General features: G+C 38.9%; 1 protein-coding gene across 1 annotated transcript; it reads right to left on the bottom strand.

Moving 5' to 3' along the window:
• Positions 1-4,309: 4,309 nt before the first annotated feature.
• LOC101605247 (guanine nucleotide-binding protein G(s) subunit alpha-like) lies at positions 4,310-16,749 on the bottom strand. The gene is made up of 2 exons (XM_004662152.3): positions 16,717-16,749; positions 4,310-5,015 (listed from the first exon to the last, which is right to left on the bottom strand). The coding sequence occupies exons 1-2, from the start codon at positions 16,747-16,749 to the stop codon at positions 4,587-4,589; spliced, it is 462 nt and encodes a 153-aa protein (XP_004662209.1). The 3' UTR covers positions 4,310-4,586.
• Positions 16,750-20,731: the final 3,982 nt, after the last annotated feature.

The following is a 20,731-nucleotide window of genomic DNA, read 5'->3' as shown; positions in this document are numbered from 1 at the left end:
GCATTTCATGTTGAAACCAGAGGAGAGCCCTTCTCTAGCTGTGATAGTCATGGGAGCACTGGGTTGGCATGTCCTCTATAGCATGGAAGAAGCCAGTTCCTGGAGAGAGGCCAATAAGACTGAAGCAAGGGCACTCTAGGCAACAATCAAGTCCTCTTTGAATTCCAGTTTTACTCTGCCTTTCCTGGATTCCTGAGATTCCTCAATACCTTTTCCTTCTTTTCCCCCTACCCTCCTCCCCCGCTTATCATCCCATTTCTGACAAAGCTCCAGGTTGGGCTGGAGCCCTGCTATATCATCAAATTTGCTCTTGAACTTGTGATCTTCTTGTCTCAGTCTCCAAAATACTGGGATTAAAGGTATGTGTCACTGTGTTTGGGTCCACCAAACATGTTGAACAAAGCCCCTTTTCTTCTCAAGTTGGTACAATTTGGACTTTTGTCCTTAGAAAGCTGATGAATTTTGATGAGTTCAGTTGTATTCCAACAGTGGTTCTCACTGGCAGGGAGTGTGTGGTGAACTGAGTGGCAATGACATTTGTGAATGTTCCATTACTTTAACACATTGGAACACAGTTAAAGGTACATTTGTAAGTAAACATCTTTTATCTCATATATGCTTTTAAAAACTTATTAATTTTTATTTATTTATTAGAGAAAGTAGAGGGAGATATATATAGAGAGAATGGGTGTGCCAGAGCCTCTAGCCACTGCAAACGAACTCCAGATGCATGAGCCACCTTGTGCATCTGACTTATGTGGGGCCTGGAGAATCAAACCTGGGTCCTTAGGCTTCACAGGTATGTGCCTTAACTGCTAAGCCATCTCTCCAGCACCTCATATATTTTTAAATTTTTAATCATTTTACAAAATTTGAGCCTGGGTTATCTCACTCAGGATATTTTCCAGTTCTATTCATGTTTTTGCAAATTTCATGGTTCCATTTTTTCTTTCCAGCTTAATTAAATAACACTGTATATATGTACCATTTCTTCATTACCCATTCATTAGTACACCTTGGCTGATTACATTCATAGATATTGCAAATATACCAGCAATAAATACAGATAAGCAAGTACTTCTGTAGTAGACTCTAGCGTTCTTTGACTATGTGTCCATGAGTGGTATACTTGAGTTACATGGTAGCCTTATTATTAGGCTTTTGAGAACCTCTTCACTGATTTCCATAGTGGCTGACTGGGGTACACTGACAGGGTTCTACTTTCTTCCAAATCTTGCCAGCACTAGTTTTCCTTCTTTTGTCAAAATGTTTGACACTTTTATAGATGTATATAAGGTATTTTGAACTTGTTGCTCCCATCCCCCATTATTAACCTCTCTTATCCTCTTTCCCCTCCTAAACTTTTCTTCTTTTCCAAGTAATTCCCATCCAACTTTCACTTAGTAAATTACCAGTGAAAATACTCCCAGCAACTACTAGTTACCATTTGACACTCTGGGAGGTGTGGGGTCTTATGAACCCTTTTCCCTGTCCATGGTGAGGTACTGACAGGTTCAATTTTGTGCATGAAGTATTAATTGACCATAGCTGATATGAGTTCATGAGCATAACAGCTATGTGCTATCCAGAAAATAGTATTCCACATCCCTGTTTCCCATCCTCCTGCCTTATATTCTTTGTGACCCCTCTTCCACAATGTTCCCTAAGCCTTAGAGAAGGTAGTTTAGATGTCCTCCTTAGGGCTGAGCATACAATAGCTATTTTCAGAAAATTTGTCACCTATGCACCTCTTTGTTAACTTTGCCCATTGCCAATAAAATTCTATGGTCGAGGCTACAAGCAGGATTAATCTATGGGGAACAAATGTGGATATTTAAAAGATAGTTTGACACGTTGTCCATCTAGCATAGCAACAATAGCAGGTTTTCCACTAGAGGAGTGAAAAGAGTAGGCAACCTTGTTCCTAATCCTAATGAGACTGCTTTGAGTTTCTCTCCATTTAGCATGATGTTGGTTATGGATTTGCAATATATAGTATGGAGACATACACTGAGGATACTCAAAATGTACCAAAGCAGGAACCCAGAAGCTGCTGAGAAATAAACATTAAAGTAGAATTTAAGCACATCCACCAAGGCTCAGGGAAGTTTGCAGACGAGGAGGGGAAATAATATAAGAAACCATTAGATAGAAGGGAATATACAGAGACATAGCCCTCCACACAATGACAGACTTCTGCTTTCATGTCATGTAACCCACAACCCCATGGTGAACACCAGCAATCCCACTAAGGTGGGCCCTCAGTGGAGTGGGGTCAGGGATGAGGGAAATAGTGGTACCAACATATGATGTGTCCATACAAAGTTTCCACATACTAATAATAATAATGAAATAAGATAAGGTTGTGAGTAGCTTGAGAAGATGGGCTGAGCTCCAAATTGTATGGTAGACTTGTCCCCATGACTTTTTGTTTACTGAGTGGTTCTCCCATTAGAAAGAAGGAAAGAAAAAATATGATGCCTAAATATCCCAAGATGTGAGTATCCCCCAAATCTACAAGGTATTGTTATACAGGGGAGGGTTCCTTTTTTTCCTCCTAATATCCAAAAGGAAATTCCCGAGGATCATTCTGCCTTCTGTCATGAGACACACACGTTTTGCAGATTCCAGAGGGTGTGTGAAGCTGCACTTTATATTTGTGTTAAAGATGTTGTAGTCTATTTGACCTTAGCTGGGTGAATACTATGATTGTAAAGAGATGGGATATTTTAAATCAGTAGATAAAACATCTTGGTCCAACCTAGCCCTTTTGATAATTATTTATTTTTAACCTCTATAGCCAAGCTAATGTTCTCATTGTGTCTATTATGTATAAATCATGGACTGTATTGCCAAGTTTAGCTGACTTATAGCTTCTGTCATCCTGAAGCTAAAATTCAATAAGACAACTGAAATCTACAGAAAAGCCTTCTTTGCTATAGCCTGCCTACTAATACCCCTGTTAATGTATTTTGTAAATGTATTAATTTGTGATCTTTGTTCTGTGGCTATGAAACCTCATTTCCCTCATCCATTTTTTTTAAAAAAAATACTTTTTAAACATTTTTAATTTTAATTTTTAAAATTTTTTATTATTAGATATGGACATATTTTGTATGTAAACATCACATGCTGTTACCATCCTTTCCCTCCTCCCTGCCCCTTTTCTGAAGAGGTCTTTCTCATTGGGGATGCAGGTCAACCCCATGAGTATTGTGGGTCATGCATTATGAGGCAGCAGTCAGCTATGGGGGAGAAGCAAAATGTCCCAACTTGTGGCTCTAACAATCTTTCTACCCCCTCTTCCACAAGATTCCCTGAGCCATTATGGGAATGTTTTAAGTCACTTCAGTGATGGGCACTTAGGAGCATCTAGATGTCTGGTTTGGTAGGTGTTGAGTGTCCTCAGTATCTTTCTCCCTCACCCTTGTGCTGCTATCAGCTTAACTAAGAGAGCAGCATTCTTGTTCATTTCCCCAATTCTGTGGTTTCAGCTGGGCTGGGCTGGAGTGTGCTGGGCTGTTTATCTCCTCAAATCTAGTTCCCATCTGAGAAAGAGAAGCAGATTCTCCAATGGAGAATGAAGTCAGTGCCAGTTAAATAGGATAACCATTATTAATTTAGAGATGATTATAAGTGTTTAGATACCTTTATAGTGTAAGGTTAGTGGGAGCTTGACAATGGAAAGCAGAATCATTATCTGGATATGATTCTGACTAGTTTCCCAGTTACAGATATGGTTTCCTTTTCACTGAGAAGATCTGTTAGCCAATCCAAGAGCAGCTGGTTACCCACTATGGCTGTGTGCCACTATTGCACCTGTGTGAGAATCATGTCAGGTTGTTTGCTTCTGAGTTGCTTAGACTTTGAGTTGCTTGGACAGATGTTGGCCACTTTCCCCTGGTAGCTCATGTAGTGCCTTCCAGTACTAGATGAGCTAATTATCTGAGGACTGGCTCTCCTCTGGATTCCAATACTTATAAAATTTTTGATATTTACACACACACACACACACACACACATATACATACATACATATATATATATATATATATATATATATATATATATATATATGATGTATTTTGATCTTGTTCCCCTAATTTCCCTGTCTTGTCCCCCTTCCCTCCCATTAACACTCTTCTTCCCCATTAATCCTCATCTTACTTTTATTTTTTTTATTTATTTATTTTTTTTTATTTGCTCACATTTAATTTTTATTTTGATTTTTTTAATGCTGCACAACACAATATTTATTTCATTTGTTTCATTTATTTCATTTATTTCACTTGTTTCATTTATTTCTTTATTTCTGTTTGCTGCTTTTATTTTATTTACTGAAAGTGAGAGGGAACTTTTGTGGCCTTTTTCTTTTTCTTTTTCTTCTGTAGGCCGCCTTAAGCTTACTAAATTTGGAACATCTAAGCAAGCTGAAGGGAAGAGGGGGTTTCGCAAAATCACTTGGGGGAAAGGGAAGGTTGCGTTGTTAACCATGCCCTATGGTGGGTGATTAACTGCTTGTAGAATTACGTTTCACTTTTAATTAATTGTGCTTAAGGCTTTAGTTAAATTTGGGAGTTCCCTTCTTAGAGCAGCTCGTACTGGCGAAGGTGCATGCGCTGGATGATGTCACGGCAGTCGTTGAACACACGGCGGATGTTCTCAGTGTCCACAGCGCAGGTGAAGTGAGGATAGCAATAGTGGCGCCCATCTCCACTAGCAGTGCTGATTCTCAGAAACTCATCGCGGATGAAGTACTTGGCCCGGGTCACGCGTGGATCCTCTCCAGGCTCGGGAGTCGCATCCTCAGGAGTAGTGTAGCGCGCAAACTCTGGGAAGTAGTCCTCGATCTTCGATTTCCCAGCGAGGACTTTCTCAGCAAGCAGGTCCTGCTTGTTGAGGAACAGGATCACAGAGATGGTGCGCAGCCATCTGTTGTTCCAGATGCTCTTGAAGAGGTTCAGAGCCTCCTGCAGGCGGTTGGTCTGGTTGTTACTTTTATACCTTATCAAAACCTACTGGGTTAAATTAGCGGTACCTGCATGATCATGAGTGGAAGGTTATTTACTGTGGAATGGGAAACACTGATGAACTTGAGGCCCCCCCCTCCCCCGCCCAGCAACCATTGGCTGCTATTGGCTAGTCTGAGAGGCCTGGGGTCTCAAAGATACTTCCTCCATCAATGGTGAAATATTGATAGGCTCAGGTGTGTGTTGGAAACCACAGTTGCTGTAGGTTCATGAGTGTAATTGTCATGTAATCTCCAGATGACAACATTAAGAATAACTTCTTCCCCATCCTTATGTTCCCTCTTCTTAATATTCTTTCCATACCCTCTTCTCTGAGGTTCCCTAAGCATGGGTGGGAGGGTTATATGTGCTGTTTGAAGCTAAATACACAGTAGTCACTTATTCTCAGCAATTTTTCCAGCTGTGCATCTCTGCATTAACTACTTCCCATAGTAGTGAGAATCTTCTGTGGTAGAGGTTTCAAGTAGTACCAATCTATGGGAATAAATATAGGTGTCTACAAGGTAGTTTGTCATCCTGTCCATTTGGTACAAATTAGATGCTATCTAAGGTTTGTGTCCCTAGCTATAGGCTTTTGGCAAGGTTTACAGTGCTAGGCATGAAACCCATACCGTTTATTGGGCCTCAAATTAAATCAGAAAGCAGTTGGTTACTCTCATAACATTAATATCACTATTGCACCAGTGGGCCTATCTTACCTGACAAGTCCGTTGTAGAATGTACAGCTGGGTAGAACTATTGATGGATTTTCTCCCCCAGCAGCTTATATAGCACCATCTGATATGAAAAAAAGCTAGCTGGCAGGGAGGAAGCTTCCAGCTCAGTTCATATAATGTACCACTTTCATGAAGAATACAGTATTCATGATCATGCAAATTTGTGTTTCAAGCCATGGTCACTCATATTGGGTACAGAATAAGATCTTTCTTATTCTTTTAAAGCAGAGTCATTAGATTCTATTCACACAAGTACACGGTGCATCAGACTATGATGTTCCCATGTCTCAGAAGACCATGAGATTCTCTTTACAGCAGCAGACCCCAGATATCCTCTGGATGTCAGGCAAGGCTGGGAAAAATCCTGAAGGTGATTGGAAATCATTCAGAATGGGACAGTTAGCTCTTTGAAGTGGAAGAAATGGCTAATATTTTACTGAGTGCCTATTATGCACTCAGATGATTTGTGTTTAATTACTTCCTATTCTCCATAGTGCATATTCACATGTTAGGGGATTGAAGTTTTGTTTCTCTTCTTTGCTTAGCCCATGTCTTTAAATGAGAATGGAATAATGATCCTCTCCTTTTCAAAAAAGAGGGAAGATAGTGAGTGGGAGCGTAGGTGAAAGGTAAATTAGGGAATAGAGGAAACTCTCGGCTTAGGACTCAGGAAAGTGGACATTCCTTTGTAGCCCAGACTCTCCATGGATGTCAAAATGGCGACCAGTTTACTCTTTGATTTAGGAATGCTAGCCACTCATTGATATGTCATCTCTATATTTAGTCCAAATAAGATACCAGCTATCAGGTAGTGACAAACTGAACCTCAGATTGAGATTTTTTGGGTTGCAGTTAGACTCTTAGAACTCCCCACGTAGAAGTTACTTTGGCTTGCCCTGTCTGTATATGACTTTTATTTAAAAAATATTTATTTATTTATTTGAGAGAGAGAGAGAGAGAGAGAGAGAGAGAGAGAGAGAGAGAGAACGAGTACATTAGGGCCTCTAGCCACTGCAAACAAACTCCAGATCCATGCAACACCATGTTCATCTGGCTTATGTGGGTTCTGGGGAGTTTAACCTAGGTTCATAAGCTTTTCAGGCAAGGAGGGCCTTAACCATTATGCCATCTCTCCAGTAACTTATTACTTCTTAAATGGGATTTTTATGTATATGTAATTGTGTCTAGGGGATTTAAAAAGTTTACATAATGCTTGTTTAATGCCTACAGTTTTATAGAGTAGGTAACTGCTTTTAGTCTCATTTTATGAATGAAATTTTTAGAGTAAGTCTGCTCAATAATCATACAGCTAACAAGTGTGAACTCTTGAAAATCCTATGATGTGCTCTTAAAACTAACTCTTTGGGGGCTGGAGAGATGACTTAGAAATTAAGGTGCTTGCCTGCAAAGTTAAAGGACCCAGGTTCAATTCCCTAGGACCCATGTGCCATATGCACAAGCTGGTGCATGCATGTAGAGATCATTCACAATGGCTGGAATCCCTGGCGTGTCCATTCTGTCTCTCTCTCTCTCTCTCTCTCAAATAAATATATAAATATAAAAATAAACTAACTATTGCTGTGTAACACTTACATAGTAAAGTGTTCCTATCTTCAGTGTACAAATTGATAGATGTCAAAACTGAACAATCGCATGTGAGCAGCACCCAATGAAGACAGAGCCTCCTCAGCAGTAGAGGTGCCTTTCCAAATCTTAGTCACTATCCCTGTCAGGGGCAACTATGCTTTTGACTTGCATTGGTAATTTTGTCTTATACTCTGGCTTCTATTGCTCAACACTCTGTGTGTGAGATTCCTCCGTGATGTTATACGTGTTAACTGAATCTATGTTACCACAGTTCATTCAGTGCTTCATAGCATCTGACCTAACAGTCTAATGATTGTCCAACATACTCTGTTCTGTAACATATGTGTACTTTTCAGGCTTGGATATTGATGACATTACTGTTGTGAATATCCTAGTACATGTCTTTAGTAAATATATTTACACATTTATGTGTTTATTTACTTAAAAACAGAGTTCCTGTACGCTTGATCTGGGGTCTGTTCTCTCCTTGGATTTTCCCATTAGTTTTCCAAAGTGTCAGAACTGTTCATTTTCCTAGCAGCATGTCTGAGAATTATGGTTTCTTCAGACTGTCAACTGGTATTTTATGTCCTTTTCATTCCAGTTAATTTGATGGACAAAGTCTGACAACCATCAAACTGTGGTTGGTCTTAATTTTCTCTTCCTTGTACATTTTCATATGTTTATTATTTTACATCTTCTTTTATGAAGTCACTGTTCAAGTCCTTTGTTCATTTTCTATTATATTAGCTGTCTTTTTTATTACCATAGTGAAGTAGCTTACATAGGGTAGATATGAATAATTTATTGGACATGTATTGTGAGTATATTCTATCTTTTTTGAATTGTCTTTAACCTTACTCTGGTGTTATGTAAATATACCATGAAGAAAAGAAACATTCTTAGCTTTGCATGGTTCAGCTTATTAATTACTTTTACATGGCTAGTAATTTTGCATTCTCTTTCAGAAATCTTTGCCTCACAAAGAACTGTCTACCTTTTATAGTTTGATCTGTAATCTTTCTGGGCTTCATTGACTATGTGGTGAGGTTGGGAGTGGTAGAACCTTCCCTCATTCCAAATAGCCGGTCAGTTCAGCATCATCTTTTCTTTTAGAACTATAGTGTAATCATTGTAATAAACAGATGACTGGATATATGAGAATGAGAATCACTTTTTGATTTTTTGTTTTGGCATTTTTCTGTGTGTCACATAGCCTCCTTGCCTGAAGGCATATATGAACCAATTTATGTTTTCAGGTCGTACGACCTGCAGAATTATGGGTTACTATAGTTTCTTAAATACTGTGTTATAAAGTTTTGTTACACTCATTTCACCACCATTAAAAGATGAGTTCTACTAGTTTTATACCACAGAGGGAAACTTCCATAACTTAAACCATTATGTTTTTTTACCACTTAGAAAGTTTATTTTTTTATTTATTGAACAAAATCTTCTTGGCATATTTTATCTTTACTCAATGTTTCTCATCCATATTTTGAAATATGAACCAAACAAATAGTGAAGGTGTTACTGGAATTTGTTAATGTTTGAGTCTTGATCTCTGAATTAACCTTTTGGCTCAGCTGTCAATGTTTGGATTTCTATAACCTGTTTTTTTCTGAGCCATGAGGGGCAACTTTATTTACTAAATTTTATTTCTCTAGATTTCTTTTTCCTGTCAAATATCTTATACCCACTGGCATGTTTGTTACAGAACCAGAGCAATAATGAGAAACAGACTCAATTTCAGAGATATTAAAATCTGTAACAATAATGTAAGATATTCAGAATCCATTGGATATGTAAAAGAAGGAGGTAGACTCTTTAACTTAAAATGTTAGTATTTTTAACATGCTAAAAAGGAGATCCTTTGTAACTATGACAAGTTATCCTGAAAATTTTAATTTTTTTGAGGTAGAGTCTCACTTTATCCCAGGCTAACCTGGAATTCACCATGTGGTCTCAGCCTGGCCTCAAATTCAGAGATTCTCCTTCCTATGCTTCCTGAGTGCTGGGATTAAAGGCATGTCCCACCACAACCCAAAATATTAATTTTTAACCAACTCATGAGTAAGGGATGAGTCAGGAAACAACAACCACAACAATAAAAAGCAGAAGTGAAGGACACTGGAAAATCCCAACAAAGAAGGTGAGTAGAGGAGATCCATGTAATAAAAGGAAACTAAAAACTAGGTTGCACATAATTTTGTTTAAATATTATTTAGATATTTTGGTTTTTATTTTTGGCTGAAGAATTAGAGCTTAAGATGAGTTATTAGTTTGTACCATTCAGGACAAAAACCTCTTCACAGGTTCCACTAAATTTCTTTTCCCTGCATTTCTCTCAGATATCTATCTTGCTTTCCAGGTGCTTCTGACAAGTTTCTTCCATTAGTTATTCAGACATCAGCATGCACCTGTCCATTGTTTAGTATATTCAGCAGTTATCTCAGTACTGGGTAGGGGGATGCTGGATTTCTGTTAAGATTCAGTCACTCATCATTTTGAATCAGTAAATGGGTCACTAATTACAGTTGCACAGCTCTGAGCACCGAAACACATCCTTGCTCAGTGCAGCAGTGGCTAGGATCTGTAACAGTACATTTGAAGGAATTTTCTTGACAGATTGATATTTTAATATCCTTGGAATGTAATTACCAAGAAATAATACAGATGAGAAGATATACACAGATATCCGATAAAGAGAATGTAAATAATTGAAACCAACTTCTGGTTAAGATGGCAGCGTAGGTACCATACCAAAGCAGCCCAGGGGGGAAAACGACCAAAAACAAAACAAAACAAAACTCAGCAAAATATACACTTTTACTAAAAAGTGAGGTGTATAGGAAATTGAAGCAGCAGCAGAGAAGTAGAAGAGATCCAGAGCATCCAGAGCCCGCACAGGCTGGCAAAAGTGGCCTCAGCAGCTCCGCCAACTGAGGCGGCGGTGGCAGCACACCAGAAAGCCACCAGACTCGGCTCCAGCAACAGGAAAAGCCAGGTGCAGGGAGCTTCCACTCACACCGGAGCTCTACACAACTCAAGAAACGTGAAGGGAGAGCGGCAGTGAGCAACGGAGGAGCAGACCATGAGGTAGAAGAACACTTGGAACAGCGAGAGAACTAGAGCAGCTCTGGCTCCCTCCCATCCCCCACCGCCTGTGCCCAGCTTCAGCAAAAAGAGCAGCGGTCCCAGGACCCGGCCACGCCAACTTGAGCCAATAGCAGGACCCAAGCAGGAGGAGAGTCTGGCAGCAACATCAGTGGCTCCAGCACCGGTAACAGCAGCCCCAGGAGCAGCAGATCCAGTAGTGACAGCAGCGGCAGACCCAGCAGCAGCAGCTTCAGTGGCAGCAGCGGCGGTGGACCCACAAGCAGCAGCTTCAGCAGCAGCGGCGACAGACCCAGAAGAGGCAGCTTTAACAGCAGCAGTTCCAGCAGCGGGTGTGCTGAGCTGCAGGGCTACAGTTGCCAGGCTTGGTTTGCCCCACAGGGAAAGCCAGTGCCCAGCTCCAGAAATCAGAACAGCAGCCTGATGACCCAGGCAGCAACTTGACTGAGACCAAAATAATCCAAGGTAACTGGGATTGCACCAGGGAAGGGTCTCACTTGGTCACAAGCTGACTTGGATCCCTCAACAGACCAGAAATCTTAACCTCTTTGTTGATAGAGGATCTGGTTGTTATAATAACTACTCTTGCATACATACTTGGGGATGTTTTTGATTGAATGTGTACAGTATTTAGTTAACTTTTAGAATCTACCTACCTGTATTTTATTCCACTAAGCCTACTTGAATACTCCCATAGCAGGGAAACTCAACCCCTAGGAGCACCTTTGTAGATACTCTGAGAGTCTTAAGAGCCACACCTAATACCTTAAGCTCCTACCCTGAAAATATGTAACATCAAATCAATTGATACAGCTAAGAATACCCAGATAGCTATAAAATCCAAGCATTAACTTAATCCAAGATGCAAAAATATATACACTATAACACAAAAATCACTAAAAAGCAAGATGATATAAATCCACCTAAAAGTATTAATGCATCAGAAATGACCTCCAGTGAGAATGAGTTAGAGGAAATGCCTGAGAAATATTTCAAAAGAATGATAGTAAATATGTTCAAAGAAGTCACAGAACAAATCAAAGGAGTCAAAGAGGAACTCAAAGAGGAAATCAAAGGACTCAAAGAAGACGCAGGACACCAATTTCATGAAATAAAGAAGGCAATACAAGACAAAAATAAGGAAACAGAAATAATAAAGAAAAACCAGTCAGAATTACTAGCAATGAAGTACACAGTTAATGAAACAAAAAACTCTGTAGAAAATCTCACCAGTAGAATGGATGAAGGAGAGGTCAGAATATCTAAACTAGAAGACCAGGTGGCAGATCTAATACAGTCCAACAAAAAGAAAGACAAACTTATTGAAAAGTATGAGTGGGAATTTCAAGATATTCGGGACACTATGGAAAGATCAAATATAAGAATTCAGGGCATAGTAGAAGGAGAAGAATTCCACTCCAAAAGCATAGTACGTGTCTTCAACAAAATCATAGAAGAAAATTTCCTCTAAATTGGGAAAGAGGTGCCAATGCAGATACAGGAAGCCTTTAGAACCCTAGCCAGAAAAAACCTGGAAAGAACTCCTCGCCATATTATAATCAAACTTCCAAACACACAAACCAAAGAAAAAATATTGAAAGTAGTTAGAGAGAAAAATCAAATTACCTACAAAAGCAAACCCATCAGGATTACAGCAGATTATTCAACACAAACTTTAAAACCCAGAAGGGCTTGGAGTGATATATTCCAAGTTCTGAAAGATAACAACTGTCAACCAAGGTTACTTTATCCTGCAAAGCTATCCATTCAAATAGAAAAATAAGGGCATTCCACAACAAAAGCAGGATAAAGAAATATATGAAAACCAAACTAGCTCTACAGAAAATACTTGATAGGATCCTCCATGCTGAACAAAAGGAAAAGCACACATATAAGGAACCTAGAAAAAACAAGCAATACTCAAATACTAGTTAACACAAGAAAGCACAGGTAGAACCGGAACCACAAAAAAAAAAAAAAAAAAAAAAGGCAAACATAAATACACACCTTTCAATAATATCTCTTAATATCAACGGCCTCAATGCCCCAACAAAAAGACATAGATTTGCAGACTGGGTTAAAAAGCAGGATCCTACAATTTATTGTCTCCAAGAAACTCACCTTTCTACAAAGGATAGACAGTATCTTAGGGTGAAAGGTTGGAAGACGGTGTTTCAAGCAAATGGGCCTAGAAAACAAGCAGGGGTTGCTATCTTAATATCTGACAAGGTAGACTTTAGTCCAATGTTAGTCAAGAAAGATAAGGAAGGTCACTTTATATTGATTAAGGGCACACTCCAACAGGAGGACATTACAATTCTAAACATATATGCACCTAACATGGGGGCTCCCAAATTTGTCAAACAAACACTATTAGAATTAAGGTCACAGATAACACCAAACACAGTGGTGGTGGGTGACTTTAACACCCCACTCTCATCAACTGACAGGTCATCTTGGGAAAAAATAAATAGAGAGGCATCTGGACTAAATGAGGTCATAGAAGGAATGGACCTAATAGATATATACAGGACATTTCATCCAAAGGCTGCAGAATATACATTCTTGTCAGCAGCACATAGAAGATTCTCTAAAATAGACCATATATTAAGACACAAAGAAAATCTTAACAAATTCAGGAAAATTGAAATAATTCCTTGCATTCTATCTGACCACAATGGAATTAAACTACAAATCAGTAGCTAGAAAGTCTATAGAGCATACGCAAAATCATAGAAACTAAACAATACACTACTAAATGATGAATGGGTCAATGAAGAAATCAAGAAGGAAATCAAAAAATTTATAGAGTCAAACGATAATGAGAAAACAACATATCAAAATCTCTGGGACACAATGAAGGCAGTTCTAAGAGGTAAATTTATAGCCTTAAGTGCCTATATTAAGAAATTAGAAAGCTTGCAATTGAACAACCTAATGCTTCACCTTAAAGCCTTGGAAAAAGAAGAACAAGGCAAACCAAAAATCAGTAGATGGGAAGAAATAATAAAGATTAGGGCAGAAATTAATGAAATAGAAACAAACAAACAAACAAACAAAAAAAACAATCCAAAGAATGAATGAAACAAAGAGTTGTTTCTTTGAAAGGATAAACAAGGTTGATAAACCCTTAGCAAATCTGCCCAAAAGAAAGAGAGAAGAGATACAAATTAATAAAATCAGAGATGAAACAGTAACCTCACATCAGATTCCAGAGAAATTCAAAAAATCATAGGGGCATACTGCCTCCGACCTGCGGGGCCAATGTTATGCGGGGTGGTCGAGGAGGGCTGCAACCTGAAAGAACGGGCGGGAAAGAAGAAGGAGACCAAGCGGAGGTTTTGTCAAGGTCTCATTTAATGTTGGATTTTTTAGCTCTTTTATAATCAACCAGCAGATAGGGCAATAAGGGGGGAAAAAGGGGGAGGGGGTACAAGGAAGGAGGAAGTAGGGTCACCTGGCCGTAATCTTCTGGAGCATCTTCTCGGAATCTCTCTTGTGACGTCTCCCAGAGCAGCTGTTTGTTCTCGAGGGAGGGGCTGCATGAGGGCTGCTAGTTCTCTTTTGTCCTCAGGGCAGTGAGGGGCCATATGAAGGCTGTTAGTTCTTCTTTTTTCCTAGGGCGGTCAGGTCATGGTCTCTGACAACATACTATAAAAGCATATACTCCACAGAGTATGAAAATCTGAAAGAAATGGATGATTTCCTTGATTTATATGACCTACCTAAATTAAACCAAAATGAGATTAATCACTTAAATAGACCTATAACAAACATGGAGATTCTAACAGTTATCAATAATCTCCCAACTAAAAACAGCCCAGGCCCAGATGGATTCACTGCTGAATTTTACCAGACCTTTAAGGAAGAGCTAACACCATTGCTTCTTAAGCTTTTCCAGGAAATAGAAAATGAAGGAATTAAATAATTGAAACCTTTTCACTTAATATTAGATGACTTTAAAATATTTTATTTTTATTTATTTATTTATTTGAGAGTGAGAAAGAGAGAGAGAGAAAGAGAGAGAGAGAGAGAGAGAGAGAGAGAGAGAGAGAGAGAGAGAGAGAATGGATGCTCTAGGGCTTCCAGCCACTGCAAAGGAACTCCAGACACTTGCACCCTATTGTGGATCTGGCTCACGTGGGTCCTGGGGAATTGAACCTGGGTCCTTTGACTTTGCAGGCAAAGGCCTCAACTGCTAAGCCATCCCTCCAGCCCTAGATGACTTTTAAGTAAAGGTAAATGTTGGAAGCTTTGACTTAATATGATACTGTCTTTGAACTTCTAAGTGGTCTTGTATTGAACTATAGCTTTGGCCGAATTTTCAAAATTCTTGCATCTCAGAAAACAAGGCTTTTTATTATTATTGTTTTAGTAGATGGTAATGAACAATTGATTTTTAGGGATGATGCCTTATCGCATATTGGCTAATAAAATCATTTTTATTGCTTAGTCAAATGAAGGATTTCTATTTAAAGGTCTATTTAACTTCTATCTTTAAAACTTGCAAACACATAAAAAACCCAAAACAAATTTTTTTAAATCAAATTGTGTTTAGAAACCTGATCTTGAATATTTTAACTTCACAAAAAAGGGAAAATGTCTTTTACTTTTCATAAGTGAGATTGATGGTCTTGTAAATCATGTTGAGTTTTTATAAGTACAGAAGAAAAAAATTCATTCTTCATTGGAATGAGAACTGAGTAATGTGGAAGTGGATAGTGCCTGGTGACAAAAAGCACTGTGCCTCTTCCACCTCCATCCTATTTCACCATCTGGACTGGGAATTTGTTGCTTCAGAGAGGTGTCCTCTGAGGTTGTGGCGGGGGGTGGGGGCACTCTCAGGACATCTGTGGTTTCATGTCCCCTCTTGTGCATAGACTCCTTGTGTTCCTGGCTGTGTCTGCACAGTTGGTGACTGAGAGTATCTCATTAGTCATTGATGTGTGCCATAAGATTTGTAAAACTCTGTTATTTACTACCAGTAATCTTAGGTGTAGTTACCAATTATAATCCTGTTACTAAGGAGTTACTAAGAGGTGTCTCAAAAAAATTTCTATGAGTTCAGTCTATGCCACCAATAATGTGTAACAGTTACTCAATATGCTTTGTTTATAAAGAATAATTACTCAGGCGAGTAAAATAGTCCCATCCCATTTTGACTGTTGAAACAGAGTCTATAGAGGCCAGAAAAGACTGGCAATATTCAGTGGGGCAATTGTATTCCTTTTTACAAATACTGCTTAACATAGAGATGTGAAGAAAACATTTTATTGATGAACCTGCAATTTCAAGAGGCTTATGTGGGGAAAGCTCATCTCTTTTCCACTTGGTGTAACTGGTGTTGGAAAATAGCAGTTGACTAGGCAGGCTGAAGTAGCTTTGGCTGAAGCTGGAGCACAGCCTTTTCACATGGATGCTTGACTTTCTCACCCAGTAGTGGCTGGATTCCCAGGGTGAGCATCATAGGTGAAAGAGAACCAAGTGGGATTGTGGCACCTTGTGTATCTAGCTTTACATGGATCATGGGGAATTGAACCTGGGTCCTTTGGCTTCTCAGGCAAGTACCTTAACCAGTAAGTCATCTCTCCTGCCAGAATTTTCAATTTTTATTTAGCCTTATCTATTGACCTTATTTTTATTATCTTTTCTAAGAAAAATTCAAGTTTATCTTCTAAATCATTTGTTCATTTTTTAACTGTTTACTTTTCATTTCTTTTACTGTGGCTTTAAATTTATAGTCATTCTTCATTTTGGGTGGTTCTACTTCGTCAAGTTTTCAAATGCACCATTTTCTTGACTGAAACACTATTATGCACATAATTAATAAAATATTTTTATGCCTTAATACTCCTCCCAAGCCAACACTCCTTTGTCATTCTTATGAAGAAGGGTTGTAATCTCCACATTCATCTTTGGGGACCCCACCTCCAACCATGATGTCTTCATGTGTTCCATGACTCTCCTTATTTGGCTTATTCTTTTACAGGTTTTTTTTTTTTTTTTTTATAAAAAGACGCCATGTTGCTCTATAATTTGTGAAATCATGTAAGATTCAACTCCACTGTCAATCAAGTGTATCAGAGATGTGTCCCCTCTGTGCCCCCAGCAGAGGGGTAAAAAGTGAGGGCAGCACAGCTGTGATCATCGCTGACCTAAAGGCTCTGCCAGCTTCCACTGGCGCATCTGCGTACTGGAGGGGTGGGAGGAAGAAAGGTAGAAGAGCTTGTCTCTGAGCTACCACTATGAGTCAGGAAGCCTTTTACCCACTCCTTGTCCAACACTGTATCTGTTTCCATGTTGGCTATGGTTTTTGTGCATACAGCAAGCTGCACTTGTCTGGCATGACAAAAATAGCATAAAATAAAACATTAGCAAAGTGAACTATATGTCATTGGACAACGTTGACTTCAAGAGAGTTTGGTGAAGTCAATATTAGTGCTTGGCTATCAATGAAGGAAAGAAATGGTAACCACTCCTCTCCTCAGGTCTACAGTACTGTATGGAAAATCCCTCTAAATTCTGGTAGTATGAGGAACACTAGTCAAATGCCAAAGACATAATAGGCGCAAATATAGGAAGACAGATGGAGAAAGATAAATATTTATATTTTAAAAAGTGAGCCGATAATATTCTTAGCTAATTTTGTCCGTACTTACTTATTATTCAAAGGTTAACATAAAAGTGTGAAAATTTTTAAAGCTTAAAAATCATTATATATAGTTTATTTGAGCACTAATCCCCTCAGAATTGGTTATTACCACTATTAATGACTTGCTAGTTAGAGTGTTAATGGCCCATAGCAAAAAACTGCTGGTAATGACTGATTTCAAAGGGATTATTGCCTAATTAATGGCACTCTACCTATCCTTAGTCATTTTTGTATCATTTTTATTGCCTATTTCAAGATTCTGAGCCTCAGTTTATTACTTTTGAAAGAATAACACCAAGACAGATAAAATAGATAATAATTTTCTGATTGTGGCTAGCTTTGCAATATATAAGCCTATCACAAAATTATTTCAATATCTCTTTGTTACTTATTTATAAAATGTTACCTCTGGCTTATGGGTATGCTACAGTAATCTAACTTACAATTGGCATTTATTTTAGGATGATAAAATGTCTACATTTTTTCTGAATTAATGAACATAGTTTTACACTTCTCCACTTAGAACAGGGCAATAAATAGGAAATATAAGTAAGATGAGATATATTCTTTTGGGAAACTTTATAGTCTATAGGAAATGTTGGGGAAACTGTTACATGGGTTTTTGTTACTTGCCTCAGAGCGCTTGTTCAGTTTTGCTTTTCTGCTTTTCACTTTCATCATTTGACAAACGAGGTAAATGGGATGCATGGACTCTTTGTTATTCGTTGATATTAAAATTTATAATCAAAAGTCACAATTTAAAAAGAGAGGAATTACGTATTAGTTCAATAGAAAATCCTTTTTCAGTAGACTTGATAGGATATATAAATTTTCTTTTACTAAACAGAGATTATGGAATATGGCTTCAAAAATAAGTGAACTTATATGGGTTTAAGAAATAAAAATAGTTTTTTTAAATTTAATTTATTAGTTTTCTTTTCAGCAAATACAGGCAGTTTGGTACCATTATTTAGGCTTATCCATGATCTACCCCCTCCCATTGGACCCTCCTTGTTGATGTAAATGGGTCCTGCATTGTGGAGTTAGCCCACAGTTATTGGTATGATAAATGTCTCTGCATATCATGACCCAACATGTGACTCTAACATTCTTTCCACCCCCTCTTCCACAAAATTTCCCTGAGGCATGTTGGGTTCACTTTTAGTCTGCTTCAGTGATGAGGTGTTGGGGGCCTCTGAGGCTCTGGATCTCTGATTTGGTAGGAATTGATTTTTCTCTGTGTTGGTCTCCTTCCCCTTTGTGCTGGTATCTGGTTCATCAGGAAAACATCACCCTTGCTTGTTTCACCAATTGTCCTTAGTTTCAGCCAGGCCGCTTTTGAGGTATATTGGGGCAGCTCTCTCCTTCGGATCTGCATCTATCTGAAAAAGAGAAGCAGATTCTCCAATGGAGAGTAAGTTAACACCTGGAAAATTGAGATAACAATTACTTTTTTGATAGAGACTTTGATAGATGTAGGCCCCCTTGTACCCCATGATTGATGGTAGCTTGATATTGGAGAGTGGGCTGATGTTTGGTTGTGGTTCTGACTTGTTTCCCAGCTCCAGCTATGGGTCTCGTACCACTGAGGGGATCAGTTAGCCAAATCAAGAGTAGTTGGTTCCCCACCATGGCTGTGTGCCACTATTGCACTTGTGTGGGCATCACAACTGGTTATTTGTTGCTAAGTAGGTTAGACCATGAGTTGCTTGGACAGATATTGGTCATTTCCCCCAGTCGCCCATGTAGCACCTTCTGGCACTAGACACGCTGACTGTCTGGGGACTGACTCTCTGGCTTCCAGCCATGCCATTCCATTTTACGTGTCAGCTGCGTATGGAGTCTTCAGCAATAGGGTCTTACCACTGGCCTTTGGTGGGTCATCAAGTACTCTGACAGAAGTCTGTCATTGTTTTGGGAAACCTTGTAGGTTTCTCTGATCAAAAGCTCATTGTGGATGGTAGCCCCAAGCTGGAAGTGGGGGTTACAGGTCAGTGCCCACTAAGAAATTGAGGAAAAACATAACTAATATACAAGAGTTAGAGAGGAAAGAGAGAGAGGGGAGAGGGGGAGAAGGAGGGAGGGAAGATATAGAAGATTTAGGTTAGTCTTGATCCTACCCTCTCCAGTGTCTTGTGGTTCAGGTGTTTCCTGTAAGGGTCTAGTGAAGGTTCAGCCATTTGGTCTGCCTTTTAGGAAGTAGAATTTTATGGTACCATTGCCATTTGGGTCCAGCTTACTGTTTTCCACCCTTCGATGCCCTCCCCGCCCTTCCCATCCATCCTATTGTCTAGTCCATGAGGTGCTTGCTGGGTATGTAAGGTATCTTGGGTAGATTCAGGTTAGGTGTTGTGGATGAGTGAGACTATGTCGACTTTTTTCTGTGACTGGGTAAGTTCACTGAGAATGGTCTGTTCTAGGTTCAACCATTTTTCCTCAAATTTCTTTGTGTCGTTTTTTCTTACTGCTGTATAGAATTCCATGGTGTAGATATACCACATCTTAGTTATACATTCTTCTACTGATGGACATAAGGGTTGATTCCAGCTTTTAGCTATTACGAATTGAGCTGCTACAAACATGGTTCAGCAAATCTCTCTGGTCTGTGGTTTGGAGGTTTTAGGGTAGATGCCCAGTAAGGGTATAACTGGGTCTGTTGGTATTTCTATAGTCAGCTTTTTCAGGAATCTCCATATTGCTTTCCAAAGTGGTTGTACCATCCTACATTCCCACCAATACTGAATAAGTATTCCTGCTTCTCCACATCCTCGCCAGCATTTATTTTCATTTGAATTTTTGATGTTGGCTATCCTTATTGAGGTAAGGTGGAATCTCATAGTTGTTTTAATATGCATTTCTCTGATGATTAGGGATGATGAACATTTTCTTAAGTGTGTGTTTTCCATTTGTATATCTTCCTCTGTGAATTGCCTGTTCAACTCTGTGCTCCATTTTGTGAGTGGGGTCTTTGTCTTCTTATTGTTTAGACTTTTGAGTTCTTTGTAGATTCTAGAGATTAGGCCTCTATCAGTTGGATAACCTGCAAATATTTTCTCCCATTTTGTGGGTATTCTACTGGCTTTGCTTATTGTATGCTTGTCTGTAAAGAAACTCTTCAGCTTCATATGATCCCATTGTTGAGTGACTGTTTAAGAATTTGAGCCACTGGAGTTTTGTTCAGGAAGTCTTTTTCCATTCCTATATCATGGAAAGTACTTCCTACATTTTCTTCCAGTAGTATTCAAGTTTCTGGTCTTATGTTGAGGCCTTTGATCCATTTGGATTTGAGTGTAGTGCATGGTGAAATGTGTGGATCAAGTTTTAGTTTCCTGCATGTGGTTATCCAGTTTGTCTAGCACCATTTGTTGAAGATGCTATCTTTTTTCCAGCCTATATTGTTTGGGCCTTTGTCAAGTATCAAGTAGCTATAGTTGCTTGACCCAAAATCTGGGTCCTCAAGTCTATTCCATTGGTCTATACTCCTGTTTTTATGCCAGTACCATGCTGCTTTTATTACTATGGCTTTGTAGTATAGCTTTAGATCAGGTATAGTGATGCCACCAGAGGTATTTCTTTTGCTGAGGATATGTTTGTATATGCGAGGCCTTCTTCCTTTCCATATGAAATTT

The sequence above is a fragment of the Jaculus jaculus genome, chromosome 6 (genome assembly GCF_020740685.1).
Source record: "Jaculus jaculus isolate mJacJac1 chromosome 6, mJacJac1.mat.Y.cur, whole genome shotgun sequence".
Classification (NCBI taxonomy): Eukaryota; Metazoa; Chordata; class Mammalia; order Rodentia; family Dipodidae; genus Jaculus; species Jaculus jaculus.
The sequence above is the reverse complement of the archived record's forward strand: the minus strand, read 5'-3'. Positions and strand labels throughout refer to the sequence as shown.